At 36.3% G+C, this 26,272-nt stretch overlaps 2 protein-coding genes across 2 annotated transcripts; both read right to left on the bottom strand.

The window, feature by feature from the left end:
• Positions 1-13,974: 13,974 nt before the first annotated feature.
• On the bottom strand, positions 13,975-15,009 carry LOC136831134 (zinc finger BED domain-containing protein 5-like). Its single transcript, XM_067091089.1, has 2 exons — positions 15,003-15,009; positions 13,975-14,573 (listed from the first exon to the last, which is right to left on the bottom strand). Exons 1-2 carry the CDS (start codon positions 15,007-15,009, stop codon positions 13,975-13,977), a joined length of 606 nt encoding a protein of 201 aa, XP_066947190.1.
• A 386-nt stretch (positions 15,010-15,395) lies between these two features.
• Positions 15,396-15,917, bottom strand: LOC136831133 (protein FAM200B-like). Its single transcript, XM_067091088.1, has one exon. The coding sequence runs from the start codon at positions 15,915-15,917 to the stop codon at positions 15,396-15,398; it is 522 nt and encodes a 173-aa protein (XP_066947189.1).
• Between the last annotated feature and the right edge of the window lie 10,355 nt (positions 15,918-26,272).

Raw genomic sequence — 26,272 nt, 5'->3', positions numbered from 1 at the left:
GAAAAGTTGCAGAAGATAAAATTATGGAAAGGTAAATTATGAAAAGTTGCAGAAGATAAATTTATGGAAAGGTAAATTATGAAAAGGTGCAGAAGGCAAAATTATGGGAAAGTAAATTATGAAAAGTTGCAGAAGGCAAAATTATGGGAAAGTAAATTAAGAAAAGTTGCAGAAGGCAAAATTATGGGAAAGTAAATTATGAAAAGTTGCAGAAGGCAAAATTATGGTTCAGGTGACAAAAATGGCACGACATGGCCCAAAAATGTTAACAAGAGCAGTGAAAGTGATTCCATGACAGATCCTTCTGATGGTAGAAATATGCCCCACGAGATCTAATATTGAAGAGATGTTTACAAATGTTTCGTAGGACGGTAAAAATAAGCTTACGAAAATATAAATGTAACAGCGAGAACAAGTTTACCGAAAAATAGAGAACTGTAAAATACATTTGCATAAATACAGAACAACGATGGTAATTTACACGATAAGGAATTTATTAAAGATAAAATGGACTGTAAAACAGGGTTAAGAGAAAATAAAGAGGGGTGGAGAGAAGCAAAAGGAATATAAATCTAAATGCGTTTATGAAACAAGCAAAAATAAGATAACGCAGAAAACAGGATTGTGAAAATGAACTTTATAGGAAGGCCGAAAACCCAATACATAACATAACCGTAATGAGAAAATAAGTTCACAAAAGATAAGTGGGATGGTGCAAATAACTTTTAAAAACTAATAATTTGGTGAAAAACGCATTAAGGATGATTACTAGCGTGGCAAAGATGTATTTGAAAATACAGATACAATAAAAACAAATATAAAATGAGCCGAAGTTTCTTCCGGGCAATCGAGTTTTCCGTACAGCGTATAATCAAGGCCACCGAAAATAGATCTATCTTTCGGTGGTCTCGGTATAATGCTGTATGAGCTGAGACCCATGAAACTTTAACCACGGCACGGTGGTGGCCTATCCTATATCGCTGCCAGAAGCATGATTATGACTAAATTTAACCTTAAATAAAACAAAAACTATTAAGGCTAGAGGGCTGCAATTTGGTATGTTTGATGATTGGAGGGCGGATGGTCAACATACCAATTTGCAGCCCTCTAGCCTCAGTAATTTTGAAGGTCTGAGGGCGGACAGAAAAAGTGCTGGCAGAATAAAGTGCGGACGGGCAGACAAAGCCGGCACAATAGTTTTCTTTTCAGAAAACTAAAAAATGTTCATGAAAGATAAATAAGTTTACGAACGTTAAAAAAAATATAAAAGGCAAAGTTTAAAACGGAGGCAAAAATAACTTTGCAAAAGAAGATGAAAGGAAAAATCTTCTTCAAAAAATAAAGCAGTGAAGATGATAAAATATAGTTTTTTGTGCATAAAGCCGAATGAACAGCAATGACTGTTAGAATACTTCGTTTTAACAACCTGGCTAAAATCGAAAGTCATACGCTTCAAAATACTGAAATATATGACTTTCGATGTTTGCAAAGTCTTTTAAGCATAGTATTATAATAATCATATTTTGTTCATTCTGCTTCATAGAATATTGAATATAGAATTTAGGCCAAAGACCAAGCACTGGGACCTATGAGGTCATTCAGCGCTGAAACGGAAATTGACGGTAAATGGTTTGAAAGGTGTAACGGGAGGAAAACCTCGGAGTTACACTACGAAACAATTGGTAGGAGGGGGTGGAAAGACAATAAGAACGGAGGTACAGTAAAAGGAATGAAAGAGGTCGCAGCTAGGGGCCGAAGGGACGCTGCAAAGACCCTTAAGTAATGCCTATAGTGCCCCACGAGAGGTGCACTGACGGCACTGCCCCCCTAAGGGGCATTATCCTCTATGTACAAGAATATATTTTATCATCTTCGTCTCTGCTTCACTGTCTACGAGTGATTTTTAATTTCGTTGTTATCTTTTGCAAAATTTTTTTGCCTTCTTACCAACTTTTGCCTTTTAATTTGGTCAACTCTCCTAGCTTCTTGTCGATATCTTATTTAACTTTTGTGAACATTTTTCTGTACTGTGCTTACAACTTTAAGCACAACCATCTATTAAAGCGTTTTCCACCATATTCTTCATATTTTTAAAACTTATTTCCACTCTCCCAAACATCTTTACGAAAGACATTCGAGACATAAAAAAAAAAAAAAGATTTCTCACCCAAAATTAATTTGAATTCAGACTTATTCAGGAACCTCGAGACAGTAGGGAAAAGGCAAGGCGAAGCAAAGAAAAACCGCGAGGAATCTTATCTGAATTCCGGGGAAATCACCCGCTCTTCATCATGCAAACGCCCGCAGCATACAAATGACACCATTACAATGTATCAGAAAATGTAGTGGCAATATATCGCCAAGGTAAAGTCGGTATTCAATTTCTTTGAAAGCATTTATGAATTCTAAGAAGCGTTACTTCTCCGGGGTGAGAGAATCACGGCGGACTTCCGATTCCGCGGGGAGGTTCAGAATGAAACATTTCTTTGCGACGTACAACGTAGTATTTATTTGACAAACAACAGCAAAAATTACTGTATATCTTTTTGTAACGTGCAACATCCTATTTATTTGATAAACAACAGCAAAAATTACTGTATATCTTTTTGTGAAGTAATCGTATTTATTTGATAAACAAAAACAAAAACCACTATATCTTTGTGTGAAGTACAACATCCTATTTATTTGATAAACAACAGCAAAAGTTACTGTATATCTTTTTGTGAAATAAACATCCTATTTATTTGATAAACAACAGCAAAAATTACTGTATAACTTTTTGTGAAATACAACATCCTATTTATCTTATAAACAACAGCAAAAATTACTGCATATCTTTTTGTCAAGTACATAGTTATTTGATAAACAAAAGCAAAAACTACTGTATATATTTTTGTGAAGTACAACATCCTATTTACTTGATAAACAACAGCAAAAATTACTGTATATCTTTTTGTGAAGTACAACATCCTATTTATTTGATAAAAAACAGCAAAAATTACTGTATATCTTTTTGTGAAATACGACATCTTATTTATTTGATAAACAACAGCAAAAATTACTGTATATCTTTTTGTGAAATACAACATCCTATTTATTTGATAAACAACAGCAAAAACTACTGTATATCTTTTTGTGACGTACAACATCGTATTCATTTGATAAACAACATCAAAAACTAATGCATATCTTTTAGTGAAGTACAACATCGTATTCATTTGATAAACAACAGCAAAAATTACTATATATCAAGCAGGCAGCATACTTTTACGCTCATAGAATTTCTTACTTATATACAGATTTTATAAATATATAAATTATGTAAATTATACATATACATAAATTTGATTACGTGAAAACAAATTGCACTCAAGGATAACATTCGAACCAGTACGGACCGGGGAAGTTTTTCACAACCGGTACTTAAGGAAGTTGAAAGCTACTAACAGATAAAGAGAACCATAATTATTATTCTTTATCTGTAACGATTACAGGATAAATAATAATAATAATAATAATAATAATAATAATAATAATAATAATAATAATAATAATTTAGGATGTATTTTTTACATACGTGCATATTCAAGCTAAAACAAAACAACAAAGGTAAAACTGAATGGTCCCAACGAATATGGCCTAAATCATTACAATATATATATATATATATATATATATATATATATATATATATATATATATATATATATATATATATATATATATATATATATATATATATTAACCTGTGATTTTTGTATCGACTTTTAGTATTTTGTAGTTTAATTTCTAAGTATAGAATTCACTCCAGTGTATTTTATGAGAAATAAAACCTTTATTATTATTATTATTATTATTATTATTATTATTATTATTATTATTATTATTATATAAATATAACACACACATATATTATATACATATAATATATAATATATATATATATATATATATATATATATATATATATATATATATATATATATATATATATTATACAGTATATATATATATATATATGTATTTATATAAATAAAGATAAAATCACTGAAGAGAAACAGGAAACACTTGAGTGCTGCAGGCCTTTCGACACTAGTCCTTTACTGCTAAGTAAAGGACTGAGTGTCGAAAGGCCCTCTGCAGCACTCCAATGTTTCCGTTTCCTTCGTGAATTTTTTATCTTTATTATATATTCATCACGTTCCATATTTTCGTGATTCAGTTATACATATATATATATATATATATATATATATATATATATATATATATATATATATATATATATATATATAGAGAGAGAGAGAGAGAGAGAGAGAGAGAGAGAGAGAGAGAGAGAGAGAGAGAGAGAGATAACAATTTTGTAATAAGGAATATCAGTTTCATGTTCGGCATTACATCACCCAAGCCTGAGCCTTCTCTCTCTGCCACATTGAAAATTACTTCGCAATCTCCACCTTGATACCCTGAAGGCCTTTCATAAGGTCTGACTAAGTTACTATTGACTGAGATTCCCAACTGCGGTTTCCCCTCTGTCTATACAACGTGATTTCTATAATAATTTCTATGTGAAAATTATTTTTCCAGTTTATGTTAATGGTCTTAAAGATAGATAGAATATAAAATTTCGGTCAAAGGCCAAGCGCTGGGACCTCTGAGGTCATTCAGCGCTGAAACGGAAATTGAGAGTAAAAAGGAAAAGGTTTGGAAGGTGTAACAGGCGGAAAGCCTCGCAGTTGCACTATGATTCAACTGTTACAAGAGTCTGGAAAGTAAGATGGAAAGTAAGATGGAAGAAAGAAAATATGAACGGAGGTACAGTAAAAGGAGTGAAAGGGGCTGCAGCTAGAGGCCGAAGGGAGGCTGCAAAGAACCTTAAGTAATGCCTACAGTGCACCGCATGAAGTGCACTGACGGCACTACTCCCCTACGGAATAATGGCCTTACAATTGCACTATTTTCCCTAAGTGTTACCATAAAGTTTCTAACTCCTTGTTTTCCTTATTCTTTTTTTTTTTTTTTTGTACGATAATAATGTGCAAATTAGCAATCACTCCTGTCGGTATTATGCAGTTGATTATTTTGAATGAAACTATTTTCATCCATATAAACGTTTTGAGCATTTCTTAGGTACGTTCATGCATATGGAATGGAACTGAATATAGAGTTTAGGCCAGAGGCCAAGCACTGGGACCTATGAGGTCATTCAGCGCTGGAAGGGAATTGAGAGTAGAGAAGGTTTGAAAGGTGTAACAGGAGGAAAACCTCGCAGATGCACTATGAAACAATTGTTAAGAGATGGTGGACGGCAAGGTGGAAGAAAGATAATGTGAACGGAGGTACAGTAAAAAGAATGAAAGGGGTTGCAGCTAGGGGTCGAAGGGAAGCTGCAAAGAACCTTGAGTAATGCCTATACTGCACTCCGTGAGGTGCACTGACGGCACTAGCCCCATACGGGGATTAATGCATATGTGACATGCATCGATGGCTGATACTGAGGCGATCTGATATTATTAACTGGGAATATGACTAGTTTTCTTTTCTAATTAATAATCAACCTTGAAACATCAGCACAAAATTTCTAAGATGCCTGATTCGTGAAGTTTACTTTGTCGAGCCAAGCATTGGGTGGGCACTTTTGGCCATTCAGCGCTCAAGATAGTGAAAAGGGGGAGTTGGAGTGGTTGGACAGCAAGAACAGAGCTCCTGAAATGAAGTACACTGCCCTAAAATGGAAGACTGCAGTATCTGCAAAAATACAAAACTGAGAAAAATGGTAGATACTGCAGTTTTCCCTTGCCTTACTACTGATTTTGCAGATACTGCAAATGGGACCCCCTAAATAAAGCACTGAAGACTCATTCTGATACTGCAGTATCTTGTGTATTGGTGTTTCACGAGCCCAATAGGTGGCATATCTCAATTTCGAAAATTTTGCAGATACTGCAGTTTTCCATTTTAGTGCAGTATAAGGATCTGCAAGTGGAACTGGGGGAAAACCCCACAGTTGCACACAGCTAGGGGCCGAAGGGACGCTACAAACACCCTTCAGTAGTGCCTGCAGTACACCACTTGCGGTACACTGATGACACTGTAGTGACTTCCTTACAAGCAGGTTCTAAAACGTAAATTTAAAAATGAATTCCCCCTGTTGGAATAATGACTAGACTGATATGGTTAACTTTGGGGTCATTTCTGAAAATATTTGACAGTTCAGAAAATATCCATCTCTCCTCGTCACTGAGAAACAGGAAAGGGGCCGTTTCTGAAAATATCTGACAGCTCATAAAGGATGGAATGAAAGTAATATAGAATTTTGGCCAAAGGCCAAGCGCTGGGACCTATGAGGTCAATCAGCGCTGAAAGGAAAACTGACACCAGAAAGGTCTGAAAGGCGTAACAGGAGGAAAACGTCATAGTTACACTATGAAACAATTGTTAGGAGGGGGTGGAAAGTAAGATGGAAGAAAGAGAATATGAAAGGAGGAACAGTAAAAGAAATTAAAAGAGTTGCAGCTAGGGGCCGAAGGGACGCTGCAGAGAACCTTGAGTAATGCCTACAGTGCACCGCACGAGGTGCGCTGACGGCACTACCCCGCTACGGGAGATAGCTCATAAAAATACTCGCATCTCATCCGTGGTCTCTTACGATGCATCTCCCTCGTCTTAATTTTACCCCCCACCCCCCACAACCACCGCTCCCCCAATACCCATCCGATCACAAGTCGACCCGAAGCATCATCACAGCTTCCCATCGCCGCCGAAGTGGGTATGACGCAATCCCGGCTCGAGTCAGCAGTGGCGTCTGGCGGCGACCAGAGAACGGATGTAATTATAAAGTTTTTGAGAATCCTCGAAATCTTTGCCTAATAGAGACGAGAGGGAGCAGAGAAGCTTTGAGGCCGGGGTCAGTAATGGGACTTCAAGTCCAAGTTTGGCGATGCGGGGGGGGGGAAAGGTGGGTGAGACGGAGGGGCCAAGTAATGGCAGGAATGGGAATTGGAAGGAATATGTAACTGGAGGAGGGCGAAAGAGGTCGTGGCATAGAGGGAATGGGGGGAATAGGGAATAACACTGTGAAGAAGGGAGTAAATTCACGCAGAATGAAGGAACGTCAAAATAAATAAAATAAATAAAAATATCGAAACTGGGGTAAGACAAGCGGAGATTGGGCAGGGTAGGGTACTTTTTCCTTCCTGGATGCTCAAAATAAACTCCGTTAAATGATGACAGACCCACCCACGGGAAAGAGACAGGTCAAATGATGCGGTAAATACAAAGGAAGACAAAGCAGTCCACATTCTGGAAGTGAGGGGTATGAAAGACCGAGTGACTTCCATGAAGTATCTTTGGGATTTTGAATTCTGATCGACACAACGAGGACGAGAAAGTGGAGGGGGCCGTGCACTTAAGAAAGAGGCTCTTGGGGGCAATACCAAAAGTATAATTGTGTATAAGGAGGAGGGTATATGAAACGTCTTAAAGTCTACGTTCAGGAAAATCCCCATAGATTAGTGCCACCAGTGGCACACTGTAAGCATTATTAAATGGTATCTGGAGAGTAGCTTCAGTCCCTAGCTACACCCAATTTTTTTCAGCCTTTTACCTTACCTCGTTCACCCTTCCTTTCTTCAATCTTGCTGTCCATCCTCTCTAACTAGGTATTGCTTCTTAGTGCCACTGGGTTTTATTCCAATTTCACCTATACACTAAAGAAAAATTTCGTGATTTTACAAACAAAGTCTACGATTAAAGAGGTATATAACAATTTAAATAAATATAAAATTCACTACATTCAGATCCTTGTACCTCATCTTAATGTTTTGGATCTCTTTATCTTGCTGTCCAACCACTCCAACTCCCTCTTTCCAGTCCTAAGCGCAGAATGGCCGCAAGTGCTCCAATACCTGGCTTGGGAAAATACAATACAAATAATGCCCACAGAGATCTGAAGTAGCTGCTCAGAAAAATACTTATAGCACCTGAAAAGCACAAAAAGCTCCTAAGAAGTAGGCTTAGGGGTCCATGAAGCGATCCCCACAACCAAGATACTATTTATATCTTGGTCCAAAATGTAAATAGGCAGGAGGGGATTCACTATAAATATTCACACTCTTTTGTGAAGCTGGGGAGTATGAGGCAAAGAGATATGAAAACTCGTGTTGGAAGCATTAAGCGAATTTATTTTCGTCTTACCAGTCAGAGGTACTACCCAGACCAGAGTTAATAGCATCACTTAGGCATAGGCAGGTTCATACTGAAACAAAATAAATTTCGAGCATTGCACTTCCAGAGAGGAATATGACACTGCAGGAGGCATTGCAAGATGAAGTATGATAAAGTAAAAAAATATACATTACATTTAAGAGAACGACAAACGTCCCAGGACTGGCAAAGATAATATCACACAGCGAAGGGAGGGAGAAATGGTACACTAAAAATGAGAAACGCTACACTGGAGACTGGAGGAATATCGTACTGAGGTAAGGGAATATTACATCAAAGGTAAAAATACTATCACACGGAGAAGAAAAAGAGCTTATCACTGATCGCAATGAATATTACACCAAAGAAATGGAGAATATAAACCTGAAAGAGGTGAGAAATATCTAAGTGAAGATGGAACGGGGAAATTTGCATTTGAAGAGGACGTGATTAATGTTAAAATAAAGAAAGACTATCGTATTTTCCCTCAAGTATGGAGAAATTTACTTATCTAAATGGTGGTATAACTAACTTCGCAAAGTTGATTACTTATGCTGATGTGAAAAAAAAACTTAAAATTACATATTTCTTTCTCTTAAGTTCAACAAGCGTTTATACAGTCTCAAATGTAACCAAAATCGTAAATGCTTCAAAATGTAGATTGAAAGGACCCTTCAACTACAAAGATAGAGCCGCCTAAATCCACAATAAAAAAAAACCAACGTGACAACACCACAGCAATATAAACGACAACAGACATTAACAAGCGCCCGGAGGGAGGTGCTCTCTCACTTTCAGGGCCACTTCAAACCCGACCCCCCAACCCCAAAAACCCCCCAACCCTCTTCGGTAAGTAAGGTCATCAAGGCAAGTGGAACTCGAAGATTGGAAGACCTCAAATCTGTGATAGCCTGACAAATTGACCAACTTTACGACGCTGGGAAAAGGAAAGGGGGCGTTGGAGGGGCGGGGTTAGTGGAGGATGAGGAGGAGGAGGGGGTTGGGGGGAGTGGGGAGGGGAGAATGGGAAGAACGGGGACGACGAGGAGAGGGGAAAGAAAGTTTGAGACCTAGCCTTAAGTTTTGCATCTCAAGTTGCCAAGGCAAATTACTGGAGAAAGTTTAATGGAACAGGCAAAGTTTTTTTAAGGGGAAGGAGGAGGAAGAAGAAGAAGTCAGGGAAGGAGGTGAGAAGGGGGAAACAAAAAGATGATGCGGTAAAAGAACGAGAGAGAGAGAGAGAGAGAGAGAGAGAGAGAGAGAGAGAGAGAGAATAAATGGAAGTGTAAGGGACTGTCTTTACTGGGCTATAACGAAAGAAAATTTATCGAATAATTCAATAGAATGCTCTGAGTGACATACAGGAAAAGGAAGTTGATTTTACAGACCCTTTCTTATGAAAGAAACAAGTATTGTAACCGTACGGAAAAAAGAAAATAGTCATATTGTTTAAAAAAAAAAAAAAAGCCCATATAACAAACCAAGTATTCGGCTATTATTTCTCAGTGTTAATCTTTCGAAAGAGAAGAAAAATCAAAGCTTCAAAGGACACCGAGTCAGTTTTCTACTGGGATAAGAAGTGTCATGCACATTACGACAAAAATAAACACCTGAGACATCACAAGAAGAAAGTTACTGCAGAGGAAATCATTAAAACTGACAAGCGGCAATCATCCAGTGTCGGAAAACATCTCATTGCCGAGTGATGATGGCACCTTAAAATAGAACTGTGTTACGCCAATCGTCCCCTAATAAGAAGCAATTTCCATACCATCCATCAGTATCTTACAACAGCAAAGATATATATTTACCCGCTTGTTTGAAGCCAGCGAGGGTGTGGCAAAAGAGGTGAGAGAGAGAGAGAGAGAGAGAGAGAGAGAGAGAGAGAGAGAGAGAGAGAGAGAGAATTTTATGGCTGTGGTTAACTTGGAAACGCGAGAAGAGAAGTTTTACAATTATGCAAATGAAGAGGGTAAAAGGATAGGTATGCATGAAAGGGGAAATTGAAATGAAATTGAGTCCCCGACTCAAGGAATGAAAGGACATCACTTACGCACGTCGACGGGACTCTACGCAGGAAACTTCAGGGAACTGACAAGTAAAAACCGAGCGTAAGAACAGCAATTGCGTTGAGCTTTCTCGGAGGAATGACAAAGGCACAGTAAAGTTCAAGTGAAGTTTAATGTAACTTTAACTTTCTGGAATCGGTAGGGAAAGCCTCGAGAAAAATGAGTATGTAAATCATATACTTCTCGTTAAAACTTAGAGTGCAATCTATGCAGAATAACCTAGGTTCCATTGCACCATAAAATATAGCCTTAGCATCACAGGTGAAAAAAAAACCCTTGTGCACCCGTTCTCATGATTATCTTGGGGTTACAAGGTAACACAGTAAACGGGTATAATCCGTCTACATATATATTTTCGGATTGCGTCATTTTCATGACGCTCATTCTAAATGAAAATTATTTCCAAAGCGACATATGACACGGACGCTGTCCCCACAGACCTTTATACACCTACAAACACAATGAATGTTCTGTAAGTATATAAGCATATTACACGTGCTTTACAATAAAAGTGTGAATATAAATACATACATGCATACATACATACATACATATGTATATATATATATACAGTATATACTGTATATATGTACCTATATATACAATATATATATATATATATACGTGTGTGTGTGTGCGCGCGTACCCCTTTCCCTACTAATTCCTAGCAAGTAATTTGGGATAAGGTTGCTAGCATCACGTCTCTCCGTGGACAATACCTACCACAGTTGACTTATTACCAGGTATAAAAGTCACTGGTCAGAGCAACAAAGTTAGTATGAGATTTTTTAAACCTGTCTAAAGGCGCTGAGCCTCGCCAGAGAATCGAACGTTCATTATCTTCACCACTATTAAATTTATTTTCATGACTGAACAACATCAATGCACGAACACTGTTTGAGCATCATACAGAGTCAAGTACGACGAAGTACGGACCTTTTCCTTTCCGGATATGAAATAGGAAGAGAGATTTCTGACCGTTACAGAAATACAGTAGTGCCCTACAGGCAAATAACGTTCAGTGTATCACTTTCCAAATATAAGGATGTTGTTCAACTGGAACTTCAAAAGTTCAGTTCTCCTTGTATTTTGATCATTTGCCTACATTTTCATACATTTATTTATTTACTTGTTCAATTATTTTTCTTTTTTTACTAATTGATCTTTTCTTTCCGTATTTCCAATTACATTCTGTTGCTTCTGTCTATTGGACACCATATTCATTGGAAGCTTGAATTTCAAGTCAATGGCCCCTGTGGGCTTGTTCATTATGAACAGGGTTCATCTTCCGAATAATAATAATAATGATAATAATAATAATAATAATAATAATAATAATAATAATAATAATAATAATAATAATAATAATAATAATAATAATAAAAGGGAAACAGACATTTCCATTACCTTCTGTTACTTCTTTCAAATGAACACCATATTCTTTGGAAGCTTGAATTTCAAGTCATTGGCCCCTGTGAGTTTGTTCCATGTGAATATGGTTCTTCTTCTTCTGAATAATAATAATAATAATAATAATAATAATAATAATAATAATAATAATAATAATAATAATAATAATAACGGGAAAACAGACACTTACAGTAATTACAAAATATGATGGGATACTAAAACCACAAGATTTCAAAGAGCCTTTTTGATCCTGCATGTAATGCCATCGCCCTATCAACTAGTCAGGTACTATACATCTCCGATTCTATGAAACGAATAATACACATCTGTTTAATCATGTTAAATCACTTCGGCGACAAAAATGAAATACTGTGATTAACTACTCGTCTTCACTTGAAACACATCCTTCTTAACTAGAGTGAAACGATTATCCTTTCAACGTTAACTTCGATGCAATATCCCGTTGTTTTTGTTTATCTCTTAATCTTTCAGAGGCACTCGTGTGTATTTGTTGCACTTTATTCTCCCCCAGGTATCATATAGACACAGCATTGAATCGTTTCCACTATCTACTTCGTTTTTATGTTAAGGGACTGTTGCTCAAATACTGACTTGGGTTACAGAAACGCATATAACTGAAAATTTCATTGAAAGACACTATTTTTTACTCCAGATATTGTTGACACACTCTTTAGCTATTAAATAAGACTTAGTTTAGCTCTAATAGTTTTCAAGCAGTAGCCGTTTTTACGGACGCATACTAAAATACCTTTCATTTTTTTTTTATTGCAGATTTTCCATTCAGCAGTTAGGAGCAGACTCTAGTGGAAACAGTGTCTTTCAATAAAATTTTCAGTTAGTTACATGCCTTTTTGTAACGCAGGTCAATATTTGGGCAACAGTCCCAAGGCACAGGCCTGCATTTTCAAACTCCTTAAGCTATCAAATAATGTATTTGGAGATAAAGAAAAAATTTAAATCCTTTCAAAATGTTTTTGGTCCCTGCTCGCGACAAGGAGGTTAATTTGAATTTTCATTGTTTGCGCTCAATATTTCCTTTACTTCTTTTTTAAATCTATTAAAAGGACATTTTTAATATTTCCTTTACTGCTTTTTTAAAACCTGTTAAAAGAGAATTTTAATATTTCCTTTGTTCTCTTAAATATATTAAAAAGAATTTTAATATTTCCTTTGTTCTCTTAAATCTATTAAAAGGACATTTTTAATATTTGCTTTGCCTCTTTGGACTCTTATTTCCTTCACTTATTTTTCTAAATATATAAAAGGACATAACTGCCAGATTCAAAATACCACTAAAAAAAATAATCATTGTAAAGATACTTAAAAGGTCAACTAAACCAGTGGTTCTCAAACTTTTCAGCCCGCGACCCCCCAAACGATATTGCTAGAGGCATGTGACCCTCGCCTTTCCCCGAAGTGCTTCTGACACACACACACACACACACACACACACACACACAGTACATGCCTATGCCCCGAATCATAAGAACATAATAACAACAAACATGATAAGATAAATGCAAAAAATATACGCATTATAGAGTTAACTAATTTATTACTTGTAGAAAAAATCACAATCTTTAAAGACAAAATAGGCAAAGCAATACAGTATATTTAAATTTATAGAATTAATGTTAAATCCGTACAGGCACTCACACTTTGCTAACTGCTTCAAGAGAAAAAAATAAGTATGAAATTAGAATTATACCTTTGTTGAAGAAAGCTACTGCAGATAGCATAAATTATGTCAGTGTTTGTAAACTTTAGCACAATAAAGAAAAAAATTACTGGTATCTTTATACCAAAATTTAGATATTCAGGCTGGGCTTAAAATGATTAACAAAATAATTATAGCGTTTGACTTGGGTGCTGATATTACAAATTTGCTGAAACCTAAAATCAGCTAATGATCTATAATTCTCATATGAGACAGTATACCCACACAAACATCCAGTAGACTCAAAGCTATTTCATACCCTTTTGGTTTCAAAATCAATATTTTGGAAAATTTTGGAAATTATGTCTGAGATAATATTTTTTTTTCTTTTTTTTTTGGCTTTAGAAGAACTGTATGAATTTCTTGTGAAATAATTACTTATTTAGTAACTGTTAAAATAAAAGTACAATATTCATGGAAGTTTAATGACAATGATCAATATTTAGCCCAACTATGGGGCTCCACTAGCAGTGATTAGTTAATTATATCCCTATTCCACAGTGAAAACAGTATTTACACAGGCCTAAGTTTATCATGAATAACTAACATCAATTAGTGAGATACATGGGCCTGCTTTTTTGAGCACAGTAACTCCATCCTGGGTTTGATACCAGAGATGGCAACTCGGAGATCATCCTCCACCCTGAGTCTTGATCGGTATTTGTTTTTTATATAAGTCAGTGCCAAAAAAGTCTTTTCACATAAATAGGTTGATCCAAAAGGAAGTAATACATCCATTGCTGCCATGGATAATCGTGGATATTCCCTTGCAATTGAAATCCAGAACTCATCCAGTGTGGTTGAGCCAAACGATGCCTGTAAAGTCCGATCACTGGAGAGCTCCAGCAGCTCATCCTCCATGTCGGATGATAAGTGATCCCCTGTAGCAGTGAATGGTTGCCGTATCCAGTCATATTGTTGTGGGGTTGTCTCTTTTGGGAAGTATTTCTTGAAGTGGTCCACAAGACCTTGTAGGTGAGTCGTGATCATTACCTTCACGTTATCGACGCTTAATTCATTCTCCGCCATAAATTCTTCCACCTCAGGAAACATTTCAACACTGCCCCCATCAACTCGCACAGCCCATCGTTCCAGCTTCCTTGTAAATGCATCAATTTTGTCAGAAAGAATCAAGATGTTCGTGTTTGGGCCTTGTAGTGATAAATTCAGCAGATTAAGTCTTTCGAATATACAAGACAAATATGCTAGACTTGCTAACCAGTCAGGGTCAGTCAGATAGTCAGCAAGTTGGGACTCAGATTTGATCAGGAACAGGCGCACCTCATCTCGTAGTTCGTACAAGCGGCTGAGAACTTTGCCTCAGGACAGCCACCTGACTTCTGTGTGGAACAACAGTGCTTCATGCTCCGAGCCCATCTCATTGCAGAGTGTGGAGAACAGCCTGGCATTTATGGGACGTGTTTTGATGTAATTTACTATTTTAATCGCAGTTTGAAGAACACTGCTTAACTCTGGATTGAGTGCTTTGCTAGCAAGAGCTTCCCTGTGAATAATACAATGTGTAAAATTTATGTGAGGTGCCACTTGTAAAACTTTTGCTTTAAGTCCTTTCCTCTTACCCAACATTGCCCCAGCACCGTCTGTGCACACACCAACACACTGGTCCCAAGACAAGCCCTCCTTTTTGTATTTTGGTGTCTAGCTTTGTGAAAATGTCACTACCTGTACAGGTCCCCTCTAGTACAGTGCAAAAAAGCATGTCTTCTTGAAGTTTTCCACCAAAACTGTATCTAATGAATGCAAGTAATTGTGCAGAATTTGATATGTCTGTCGACTCATCTAGCTGCAAAGCATACTTCTTTCCCTTAACCCTCTCAATCAGCTGACACTTAATGTCATTTGAAATGTCATTAATTCGTCGAGTAATGGTGTCGTTAGACAGCGGGACTGTTTCAGCTCACGGGCCATCTTATTACCATGCATAATCCGACTCATAGTCACTGCACCAGGTTTCATGAGGGTTTCCCAATGGTATGTGGCTGCTTGGACTGTGCAATTAGGTATGCTACCTCAAATGATGCCATCTGAGCTTTGGCAGAGGTGGTGGTTTTCTGAGCTAGCACTTGTTTTTGACCCTGCAACTCTCCCTCCTTTCGACGGAAAAATTCTATTGGTTTATCAGCATGAGAAGGATGCTTGCTTTGCAAATGCCTTTTCATTTTCACAGGCTTTAAGCTTTCATTTGCAAGTACTTCTGAGCACATAACACATTGGGGGTACTGCATCTTATCAATGGTAAAACTAGTGAATCCGAATTTTATAAATTCTGCTTGATATTTCCGAAGTTTGGGTTTGGATGATTGGTCATACTGGGAGGTCTTACCCTTACGTTTGTCTTGCCTTTTATCTATATTTGAAGTAGAACTGGTAGATGGTAGTTCGGAAGGAATCTCATCAGTTGTTTCTGAGACACTGTTGTCAGTATCTGATGTTCCTTCCTTGTTTGCAGTCCTACGAATTATCCATCGCTCCATGTTGCTTAATATGTATATAGCTTGCTATCAAAAATTGTCCCTAAACACACACGAGGCAGCTGTGACTGAGGAAAGACTCACCGTTGACTAACTCGACTCATGTGCCGTCTTGGACTGCTGATAGTAAATGCCATATTGATAATCAGATAGATAAAATATCAATTAATTGTTATTTAAATACCAGATAAATTTGAAAGTATGTATACTGACATTTAGTTTTAAGCATCACGTAATCTGAGACCCTGAGTATCAAGCAAAGTCAAAATTTTACTGTAAATTGGTGATGCATTGTTATTAAGCATCTGGCAACTGGTCACGCTCATTCACTGTGCGCCAACGGAGCTCAGGACTGGAAAACGGACAGGTACTGAACGTGTACGAGTGTAAATTGACAGTGAGATGGGGAGGTGACATCTCGGTTTTGTACGATGTTTCTAGGAAATGTAGGTAAAATATTGGAACTATTGCAAGTATATTGTATAATACAATGTAATGCGTGGAAAAAATTATGAATAATAGTTTAACACTATCAGTGGCTAGATATATAAATATATTATATTTATTGTTTTTTTTTATTTGCTTATCAACTAATCAGTTACTGATTTCATCAGTTGATTTATTTATTCATTAACTAATCTATTTATCAATCAATCAGTTTATTTACTTATCCATTAATTTTTTACATTTTATATATTCATTTAATTACTTATTTTTTCATTCATTTTTGTTTGCATTTATCTATAAATGTGTTAATTCATTTATTTATCTATTTAACTATTCAGCTATTTACTTATTTTCCCTTTTGTATATCTTAAATTTATTCGTTTATTATTTCATAATTACTATTGTATTTCTTTATATGTTTAGTTTGTTTTATTTAAATATTATGTATTCATTTACCCATACATGAAAGTCCATCAGCTTTAATAATTTTGCTTCGTTTTTTATAGTTAACAGACTCGTTTGCTTAAAGGGGAAAAATAAAATGACAAAATATGAGTAAGTTACGGCAAAACTAGTATGCTATTAGCGAGGAATATCCTACTCGTATGAGAATCACGCGGACTGACGGATATACACCCCTTGCTCAGAACTGTCAAAAATAGCAAAAAAAAGACGTTTATGTTTGATAAATCATACCTTCCAAAACTAATAATGCTAGCTTAAAATCAATGACACTACTGCATAGAAACTTAGTCCCAGCGCAGCAGTGGGGGAATCACTAGTGTGTAGTATTTAGTTTAGTTTTTGCAAAGGCCCATGGTGTTACTATTGTCCCACCCGGCTCTCTTTTCAGTGTTATTCTTAAAGATGCGTAACAATTCGTAACTAGTTACGGTAAATGACAAAATATAAGGTGTATATATATATATATATATATATATATATATATATATATATATATATATATATATATATATATATATATATATATATATATATATACATACATATATATATATATATATATATATATATATATATATATATATATATATATATATATGTATGTATGTATGTATGTATGTACATACATACATACATACATACATATATATATATATATATATATATATATATATATATATATATATATATATATATATATATATATATTTGTTGTACTAAAATATAAACATTTGGTTTATTATTGATTTGAAATATTTTAGCAGAATTATTATGATTTAGCCTTAAAACTAAAGTTGACCATAATAATATTTTTGCTTACTTATATTTATATTTTCTTAACATCATCTCGCGACCCCCCCAAAAGCATTTGGCGACCCCCAGGGGGGTCGCAACCCCCAGTTTGAGAACCACTGAACTAAACCACATATATTGTAATTATCGAAAACAGTGGAGTTAGTTGACAATATGATCAAAGCAATGAGTCTGTTACCATAAACTACTTATTAAACTAGTTATTACAGGAAACGTAGCTTCTCCGGCCGGAATAAAATCTGTAGATAACAACCACTGATTAGAGATAAGTATCTGAGGAACACATTTGCCAAACATGTGAGCGCCCCCCCAAAAAAAGTAAAAAATGCTCCGAGTTTTCTGTACATTGTATAATCAAGGCCACCTAAAATGGACCTGTCTTTCGGTGGTCTCGGTATAATGCTGAATGAGCTGCAGCCCATGAAACTTTAACCACGACCCGGTGGTGGCCTATCCTATACCGTTGCCCGAAGCACGATTGTGGCTAACTTTAACCTTATATAAAATAAAAACCACTGAGGCTAGAGGGCTGCAATTTGGTATATCTGATGACTGGAGGGTGGATGATCAACATACCAATTTGCAGCCCTCTAGGCTCAGTAGTTTTTATGATCTGAGGGAGGACAAAAAAAGTGCTGACGGACAGACAAAGCCGGCACAATAGTTTTCTTTTACAGAAAACTAAAAAGTTCAACATTAAATAAAATCCATTATACCGCAGACGCCAAAGTTAGTACATACCCTGACGTGCATCGGAAAACCCAATATCCAAATTTTTCTAAATTGATAATTTATCATCAACTAACTGATAACATTTATGCCGCGTGATGAAGCCTTCGCACGCTTCCCTTTACTACTCTTTTTCCTGTTACTGAGAGAGTAAGTAATAAATCAGATATGTTTTCAGAGCAAGAGTACTTTTGTGTAGACAGATTCATTTTCCCAGGCCTTATCTATAATTAAATATATAACGGCCTCATCTTTATATCTGGTGTTCGGAGTCATATAATCGTGTGGAAGGATGTTGAAACTTCCTTGAAAAAAAAAAAAAAAATTTTAAATCAACAGGCGATTCTTATCAACGCACCAACTCGTTGATAATAAAATAGCAGTTTTTAGCTGCCTGTAAAAGAAAACTATTGAGATGGCTATTTGTCTGTCGGTCCACACTCTTTTCTGTCCGCCCTCAGATCTTAGAAACTACTGAGGCTAGAGGGCTGCAAATTGGCTTGTTGATCATCCACCCTTCAATCATCAAACAAAACAAATTGCAGCCCTCTTAGCCTCAGTAGTTTTTTATTTTATTTAAGGTTCAAGTTAGACATGATCGTGCGTCTGACAACGCTATAGGTACTGATAACACAGGCCACCACCAGGTCGTGGCTGAAAGTTTCATGGGCCGCGGCTGGGAGTTCCTTTGGCCGTGGCTGAGAGTTTCATTCAGCATTATACGCGGTACTTGTTTGTATTGTCGCAACTCGTTTAAAAAAAATGGTTTAAAGGGTTGAAAAATAAAGTTACGTTATAGTTCCTCTGTATCAGTTAAGAATAGAACAGAATGTAGAATTTAGGCCAAAGGCCAAGAACTGGGATCTATGAGGTCATTCAGCGCTAAAACGGAAATTGAGAGTAGAAAGGTTTTTTGAAAGGTGTAACAGGAGGACTATGAAACAATTGTTAAGAGCGGGTGGGGAGCAAGATGGAAGAAAGAGAATATGAATGGAGGTACAGTAAAAGGGATGAAAGGGTTTGCAGCTAAGGGCCGAAGGGATGCCGCAAAGAACCTTAAGTAATGCCTGCAGTGCACCGCATGAGGTGCACTGACGGCACTAACCCTTTGCGAAGTCTGTATCGGTTTAAAAGTGGGCGATGCAGCTAAAATATTACGTCGCAAACATATGCATGTATACATATACATGTAATGTACAGTCTACTCACTATAATAAACGGAAAAAAAAAAAGAATTAGTAAAGGTATTCAAATCACACTTCCTTCAAGCATCAGAAACAAAAAACAATAAAACAAAAACAAATACAAAAAAAAACAAGAGGAACCTACTGCGTCTGCAGATATTATCTCAAGAGGAATGCAATTAGTTGACAGGCATACTTACACACACACGCGAGCGCGCTTCGAACATAGAGAGAGAGAGAGAGAGAGAGAGAGAGAGAGAGAGAGAGAGAGAGAGAGAGATAACGCCGGGGAATATCTTCCACATAATTAGATTCCGTCTTTGGAAATTACCCCATCTCTCAAAAGGGGTTTCGCCGTCAACATCTTTTTGCATTTTAACCAAACTTAGAAATTAGGGGGTTTTATGATGCCAATGAGGGCTGACACCCCCACCCCATCCCACCTCCCCCTCCACCCTCCCCATCCCAAAGAGTCCTCCTCATGAAAGAGGCACACACACACACACACACACACACACAAACGCACATTAAAGGAGACGCTTATATATGAGCGATCGAAAGTTTTCTCCCCGCTTTATTTTTCTTTTCGCAACTTCAGTAATCGGTTTTCGGCTGACTTTAATCAGAATCCCGATTGCTGGATTCGGGGGACAGCGCTGCCACTCAGACTCCTGAGGGCTCTCTCTCTGCGCTGGAGGACAGACCCAGTTATAAGATTTATTTTGCTAAGTCTCTTACTTTTATTTAATTCATTCTGTTTTCATTGTACATTTTGATGTAGGGCTCTACGCTGGAGGAAGGACCGGTTATAAGCTCTATTTTGCTAATGTCTCTTTCTTTTATCTAATTCATTCTGTTTTCATTGTATTTTGACGTAGGGTTTTACGCTGGAGGACAGACCCAGTTATAAGATTTATTTTGCTAATGTCGTTTCCTTTTATTTAATTCATTCTGTTTTCATTGTACATTTTGATGTAGGGTTCTATACTCTGGAGGACGGACCCAGTTATAAGATTTATTTTGCTAATGTCTCTTCCTTTTATTTAATTCATTCTGTTTTCACTGCACATTTTGAGGTAGGGTTCTACGCTGGAGGACGGACCCAGTTATAAGATTTATTTTGCTAATATCTCTTTTCTTCTATTTAACTCATTGTGTTTTAATTGTACATTTTGATGTAGGGTTCTACGCTGGAAGACGGACCCAGTTATAAGCTTTATTTTGCTAACGTCTCTTTTCTTTCATTTAATTCATTCTGTTTTTATTGTATATTTTCATGTAGGGTTCTACACTGGAGGACGGACCTATTTATAAGATTTATTTTGCTAATGTATCTTTTCTTAAATTCAGTTCATTATATCTAAACTGTATTTTGATGTTTTCAGCCTAAGACTGGAAATCATCAAATCCCTTCATTTATACAACATAAGAAATTTGGAATTATAAATCTTACTTTTTCTGCCCTAAAATATAATGCGCTGTTAACCCAGTCTTTGTAAACCCTGGATTTTCAGAAACACGAAACTCAAGATGAGGAAAGAACATAAGTAGCGAATATTCGTTGAATCATGAGATCCCAATTTCTGCAAGAGGTTCCTATGGGATAATTGATAATTTTGTTTTCAATATACATTAGCGAAGCGTTCTAGGTTATATGAAGAAATTACCATCAGGTAATCACACAGACACATTATATGTATGTGTATATATGTATATATATATATATATATATATATATATATATATATATATATATATATATATATATATATATATATATATCATCATCGTCGCCTCAAACGCTGTATCTTCCACTCATCTCCAGCCTCCCTTATCACAGTTTTAAATACAGTACAGTATATATACATGTGTATGTATATATATATATATATATAATATAGTATATTTATATACTGTATATATATATGTATGTGTATATATATATACATACATACATAAATATAATGTATATATATACTTTGAAAAACGAAAATTTAAAGCAGGATTTAAATATCTTTTGTTTTCATTTTCACACCATTTCTTTATTTCGAGGTCGACTGCACAGATACTTGCACATATATATATATATATATATATATATATATATATATATATATATATATATATATATATATATATATATATATATATATATATATATATATATATATACTGTATATATATATATATATATATACAATGTATGCTTTCGTCTGCTTACATGTGTCATCGAGACCACCATTCCAAAAAAAAAAAAAACTGGTTCATTTCTAATAATCTAGTTCTATAGCAAAAAGAATTACAATCAAGCAAAGAGACGGCAATGCAACTGAAAAAGTTTGTTCCATAAACACTCGAGAAAATATTCAACGGCAACGGAAGATCAAATGTTTTCGCTCTTTAGAAAAATAAAAAAAAAAAAAAAAGAAAAACGCACCTTTCCTTTCAGTCGATGTCAATGGAAAAAGAAAATTCATTTCACCGCTTCTCTTTCTTTTGACACCAGAGAAAATTAAGTTGCCTGGGAGCAGGGAAAGATCTCGGTCAAAAAAAAAAATAAATAAAAGACCTACGTTTATAAAATCACTGCTCGCGCGGAAATATAAACGCGCGTGTGAAAGGCGGGTGGGGGGGGGATACACAGAGATAACTAGCGATAAGAGGCTTTGGATTTGGAGAGACGAGAAGATTAAGCTGATGCTATTGAAGTTTATGTGCGTGTGTATATATCATGCATAATTATATTTATGTATGTGTATATATATATTTATATATATGTATATATATATACTGTATATATATATTGTTTGTACGTACATATATATATATATATTAAGAATTATTCCAAAAAATAGAAAAAAATTCTATTCCTAATTCTTAATTTAAAAAACAGGCATCTTCCCAAGGAGTACAAAACTTTAGAGGTGAAAGTGATATATAATTAAACAGATCTAACTCCCAAATTCATATTTTTTCTACACGAAACGAGAAATCTGGAATGTTACGAGTACTTCGTACCGGCGTACATTTAGGTAATAATATGAAAAATGTACTGATAAATGAACAAAGCATTGCCTCGAGATAAAGAAGCACTCGCACTATATTAAACTGTGATTTACTTTAATGTAAATCAGGTCGCCGATGAGGCAATAGGCTTTTCTTTTATTCAAATGTAGGAAATGAGAGCAACATTCTCCCTGGGGCGGGAGTTATTCCAGTCCTGAGTTGAAAAAGTATTCAGAATATGACTTCTGACACCTGAAGTCGATATTCAGTCTTTTACACACACCTACTCATAGTCTGGCGATGAATAGGCCTATGTTAGGCTTAAACACTAATTATACGTGATTTTATATATGCCTACACATCTTTACAACACTGTGACATTTAAAGATGCGTGCTTTCAATCTTGACCGCACTTTGATTTTTAAGTTAGTGAATTCAGTGTTTACGCTTCAGCGGAAAATGAATACAGTTTTCCTACAAATCAAGGACATAAATACTAAGCTATTCTCAAATATGCACATTTGAATGTAGACTCGACAATTCCATCTTTAATTAATTGAACTAAATATAGAATTTTGGCCAAAGGCCAAACGCTGGCACCTATGAGGTCATTCAGCACCGAAACGGAAATTGACAGTAAAAAGTTTGAAATGTGTACCGGGAGGAAAATCTCGCATTTGCACTAAGAAACAATTGTTAGAGAGGGGAATGTCAGAAGGAAGAAAGAGAATATGAACGGAGGTACAGTAAAAGGAACGAAAGGGGTTGCAGCTAGGGACAGAAGGCACGCTGCAAAGAACCTTAAGTAATGCCTACAGTGCACCGCGTTAGATGCACTGACGGCACTAACCCCGTAATGGAATCTTTATTTAAACCACAGTTTTGATATGAAAGAAGAATTGGGTGCTTGAAGGCTTCCCAGATTCCAAGGAAAAGGAGAAACAGCGACGCACAAAAGGGTAGACACTGTCTTCAACAGAACCAGATGTATGTTGAACAAGGAGGAATCTCTGCTCAGAACTATGCAATAACGAATGAAGTCTGCAGCTCCAGGCTACATTTCACCAATTAACCCTTTAAGTAAATTTTCCTAGTGAATTTCAAAAACTTGAATGATACGAAGGATTTACGAAAAATCGTTTAAGAACAAAATTAATCGTTGTGAAATAGGTAACTGGTGAATTATCCGTACATTTCGCCTTAAAACGACTAGGTCTGAACATCGACAAGATCTCATAACTTCATGATCTAAGCATCCCAGAAACGTTTATAATAGTACAATTTAATAATATTCCCACGGCATCTTGAACGTGGAGAAAGCTTGACATCACCATTATATATCTGCCGCCACATAATAGTGGCCATCACAGATCAAAGGTGACTTGGATCAAAGATCTTTCATCTGAAAGGTTGGTGAGGGTTAAAGAAACTCGCTTCTCTGCTTCCTTTTGGAGAGGTTACAGACTTCTCTCGAAGTGAATCCCAAAGAATATTATCGTATTTTACTATTTTACTGACCAAGTCGTGCTGCAAACACAAGGCTGTTTATCATCTTGCTGTAGACACAAAGTCACTTATCATCTTGCTGCAGACACAAAGCCATTGATCATCTTGCTGCAAAAAGCCATTTATCATCTTGCTGCAAACATAAAGCCATTTATCATTCAGCTGTAAACACAAAACCATTGATCATCTTGCTGCAAACACAAAGCCATTTATCATCCTGCTGCATACACAAAACCATTTATCATCTTGCTGCAGACAGAAAGCCATTTATCATCTTGCTGCATACACAAAGCCATTTATCATCTTGCTGCAGACACAAAGCTATCACCTTGCTGCAGACACAAAGCCACTTATCATCTAGCTGCAAACACAAGGCCATTTATCATCTTGCTGCAGACACAAAGCCATTTATCATCTTGCTGCAGACACAAAGCCATTTATCATCTTGCTGCAGACACAAAGCCATTTATCATCTTGCTACAAACACAAAGCCATTTATCATTCAGCTGCAAAAACAGAGCCATTTATCATTCAGCTGCAAAAACAGAGCCATTTATCATTCAGCTGCAAACACAGAGCCATTTATCATTCAGCTGCAAACACAAAGCCATTTAACATTCAGCTGCAAACACAAAGCCACTGATCATCTTGCTGCAAACACAAAGCCACTGATCATCTTGCTGCAAAAAGCCATTTAACATCTTGCTGCCAACATAAACCTATTTATCATTCAGCTGCAGACACAAAGCCGTTTAACGTCTAGCTGCAAACACAAAGCCACGTATCACCTTGCTGCAAACACAAAGCCATTCATCATCTTGCTGCAGACACGAGGCCATTTATCATCTTGCTGCAGACACAAAGCCATTTATCACCTTCCTGTAAACACAAAGACATTTACCATATTGCTGCAAACACAAAGCCATTTGTTACCTAGGTGTAAACACAAAGCCATTTACTATCTTGCTGCAAACGCAAAGCCATTTATCAGATAAAGGCAGATCACCAGTTTGGCAAGCATTATACGATTTTCTTGGCATTAACCTCGTATCTTTTTCCAACGACAATACTGTCTTTACCAAGAATTCTTTTCCTGCTATCAGCTGAAGTATCACGTATGTGGATTCATTTCTCTGTTGTAGAACTGACTATCATTACTTTTCTGTGCATAAAATAAAGCAAATCCTACGTTTCACCCATCTCTAAGTTACTTTTTCACTCTGTGATGAACTTAATATCTTTGAGAGACAAATGATACTTGGAAAAAACATAAAAAAAATTGTATGCTTAGAAACAATGTTTGTCAAGGTAAAAATGATCGATGTGAACATAAAGAGCAGAATAACTACGGAAAATATTCAGAATGTAGAGGATGCAGAAGCTTAAAAATTGTAATATATAAAAGCTTTAACAATTTGAATAGGCAACTTTAACAATTTGGTGGGAGGGTAAATAAGAAAACATTAATTATTTATGCCATGTCCTGCACAACCAGATCGCTTTCATCTAGATAATCTACACGGCTGAATGCTAAGAGAATTGTTTATGGACACTGAAAGAAAGGATGGCTATAATTTCCACTGTTCGGGAAAGTAGTCTGATATCAAGTTACGAGCATAAGTTATCGAAGGGTGTGTTATTATTACATTAAATTTCAAAATGACGAAAGATAGCACAAAAGCGCTTATCGGAGAGAAAACCTTCAGTGCAACAGATGAAGGGGAGAGAGAGAGAGAGAGAGAGAGAGAGAGAGAGAGAGAGAGAGAGAGAGATGTTAAACCGTGCTTTGTGGGGGAAGAGAGAAAGAGAGAGAGAGAGAGAGAGAAATGAGAAAACTTAAACCGTGCCCTGTGGAGAGAGAGAGAGAGAGAGAGAGAGAGAGAGAGAGAGAGAGGGAAGAGAGAGAGAGAGAGAGCTTAAAACTGTGCTTTGTGGGGAAGAGAGAGAGAGAGAGAGAGAGAGAGAGAGAGAGAGAGAGAGAGAGAGAATGGGAATAACCTAAGCTGTGCTCTGGGGAGAGCGAGAGAGAGAGAGAGAGAGAGAGAGAGAGAGAGAGAGAGAGAGAGAGAGAGAGAGAGGGAGAGAGCTTAAACCGTGCTTTGTGGGGGAGAGAGAGAGAGAGAGAGAGAGAGAGAGAGAGAGAGAGAGAGAGAGAGAGAGAAAAGAGAGAGAGAGAGGCGGAAATCATCTCCCTTGTCCAACGTGGGT

The sequence above is a fragment of the Macrobrachium rosenbergii genome, chromosome 48 (genome assembly GCF_040412425.1).
Source record: "Macrobrachium rosenbergii isolate ZJJX-2024 chromosome 48, ASM4041242v1, whole genome shotgun sequence".
Lineage (NCBI taxonomy): Eukaryota > Metazoa > Arthropoda > Malacostraca > Decapoda > Palaemonidae > Macrobrachium > Macrobrachium rosenbergii.
This window is presented reverse-complemented; position numbering and strand designations above follow the sequence as displayed.

What these genes read in the sequence shown, in the direction of transcription:
- LOC136831133 (XM_067091088.1), bottom strand. Translation starts at nt 15,917, where the DNA reads ATGGAGCGATGGATAATTCGTAGGACTGCAAACAAGGAAGGAACATCA.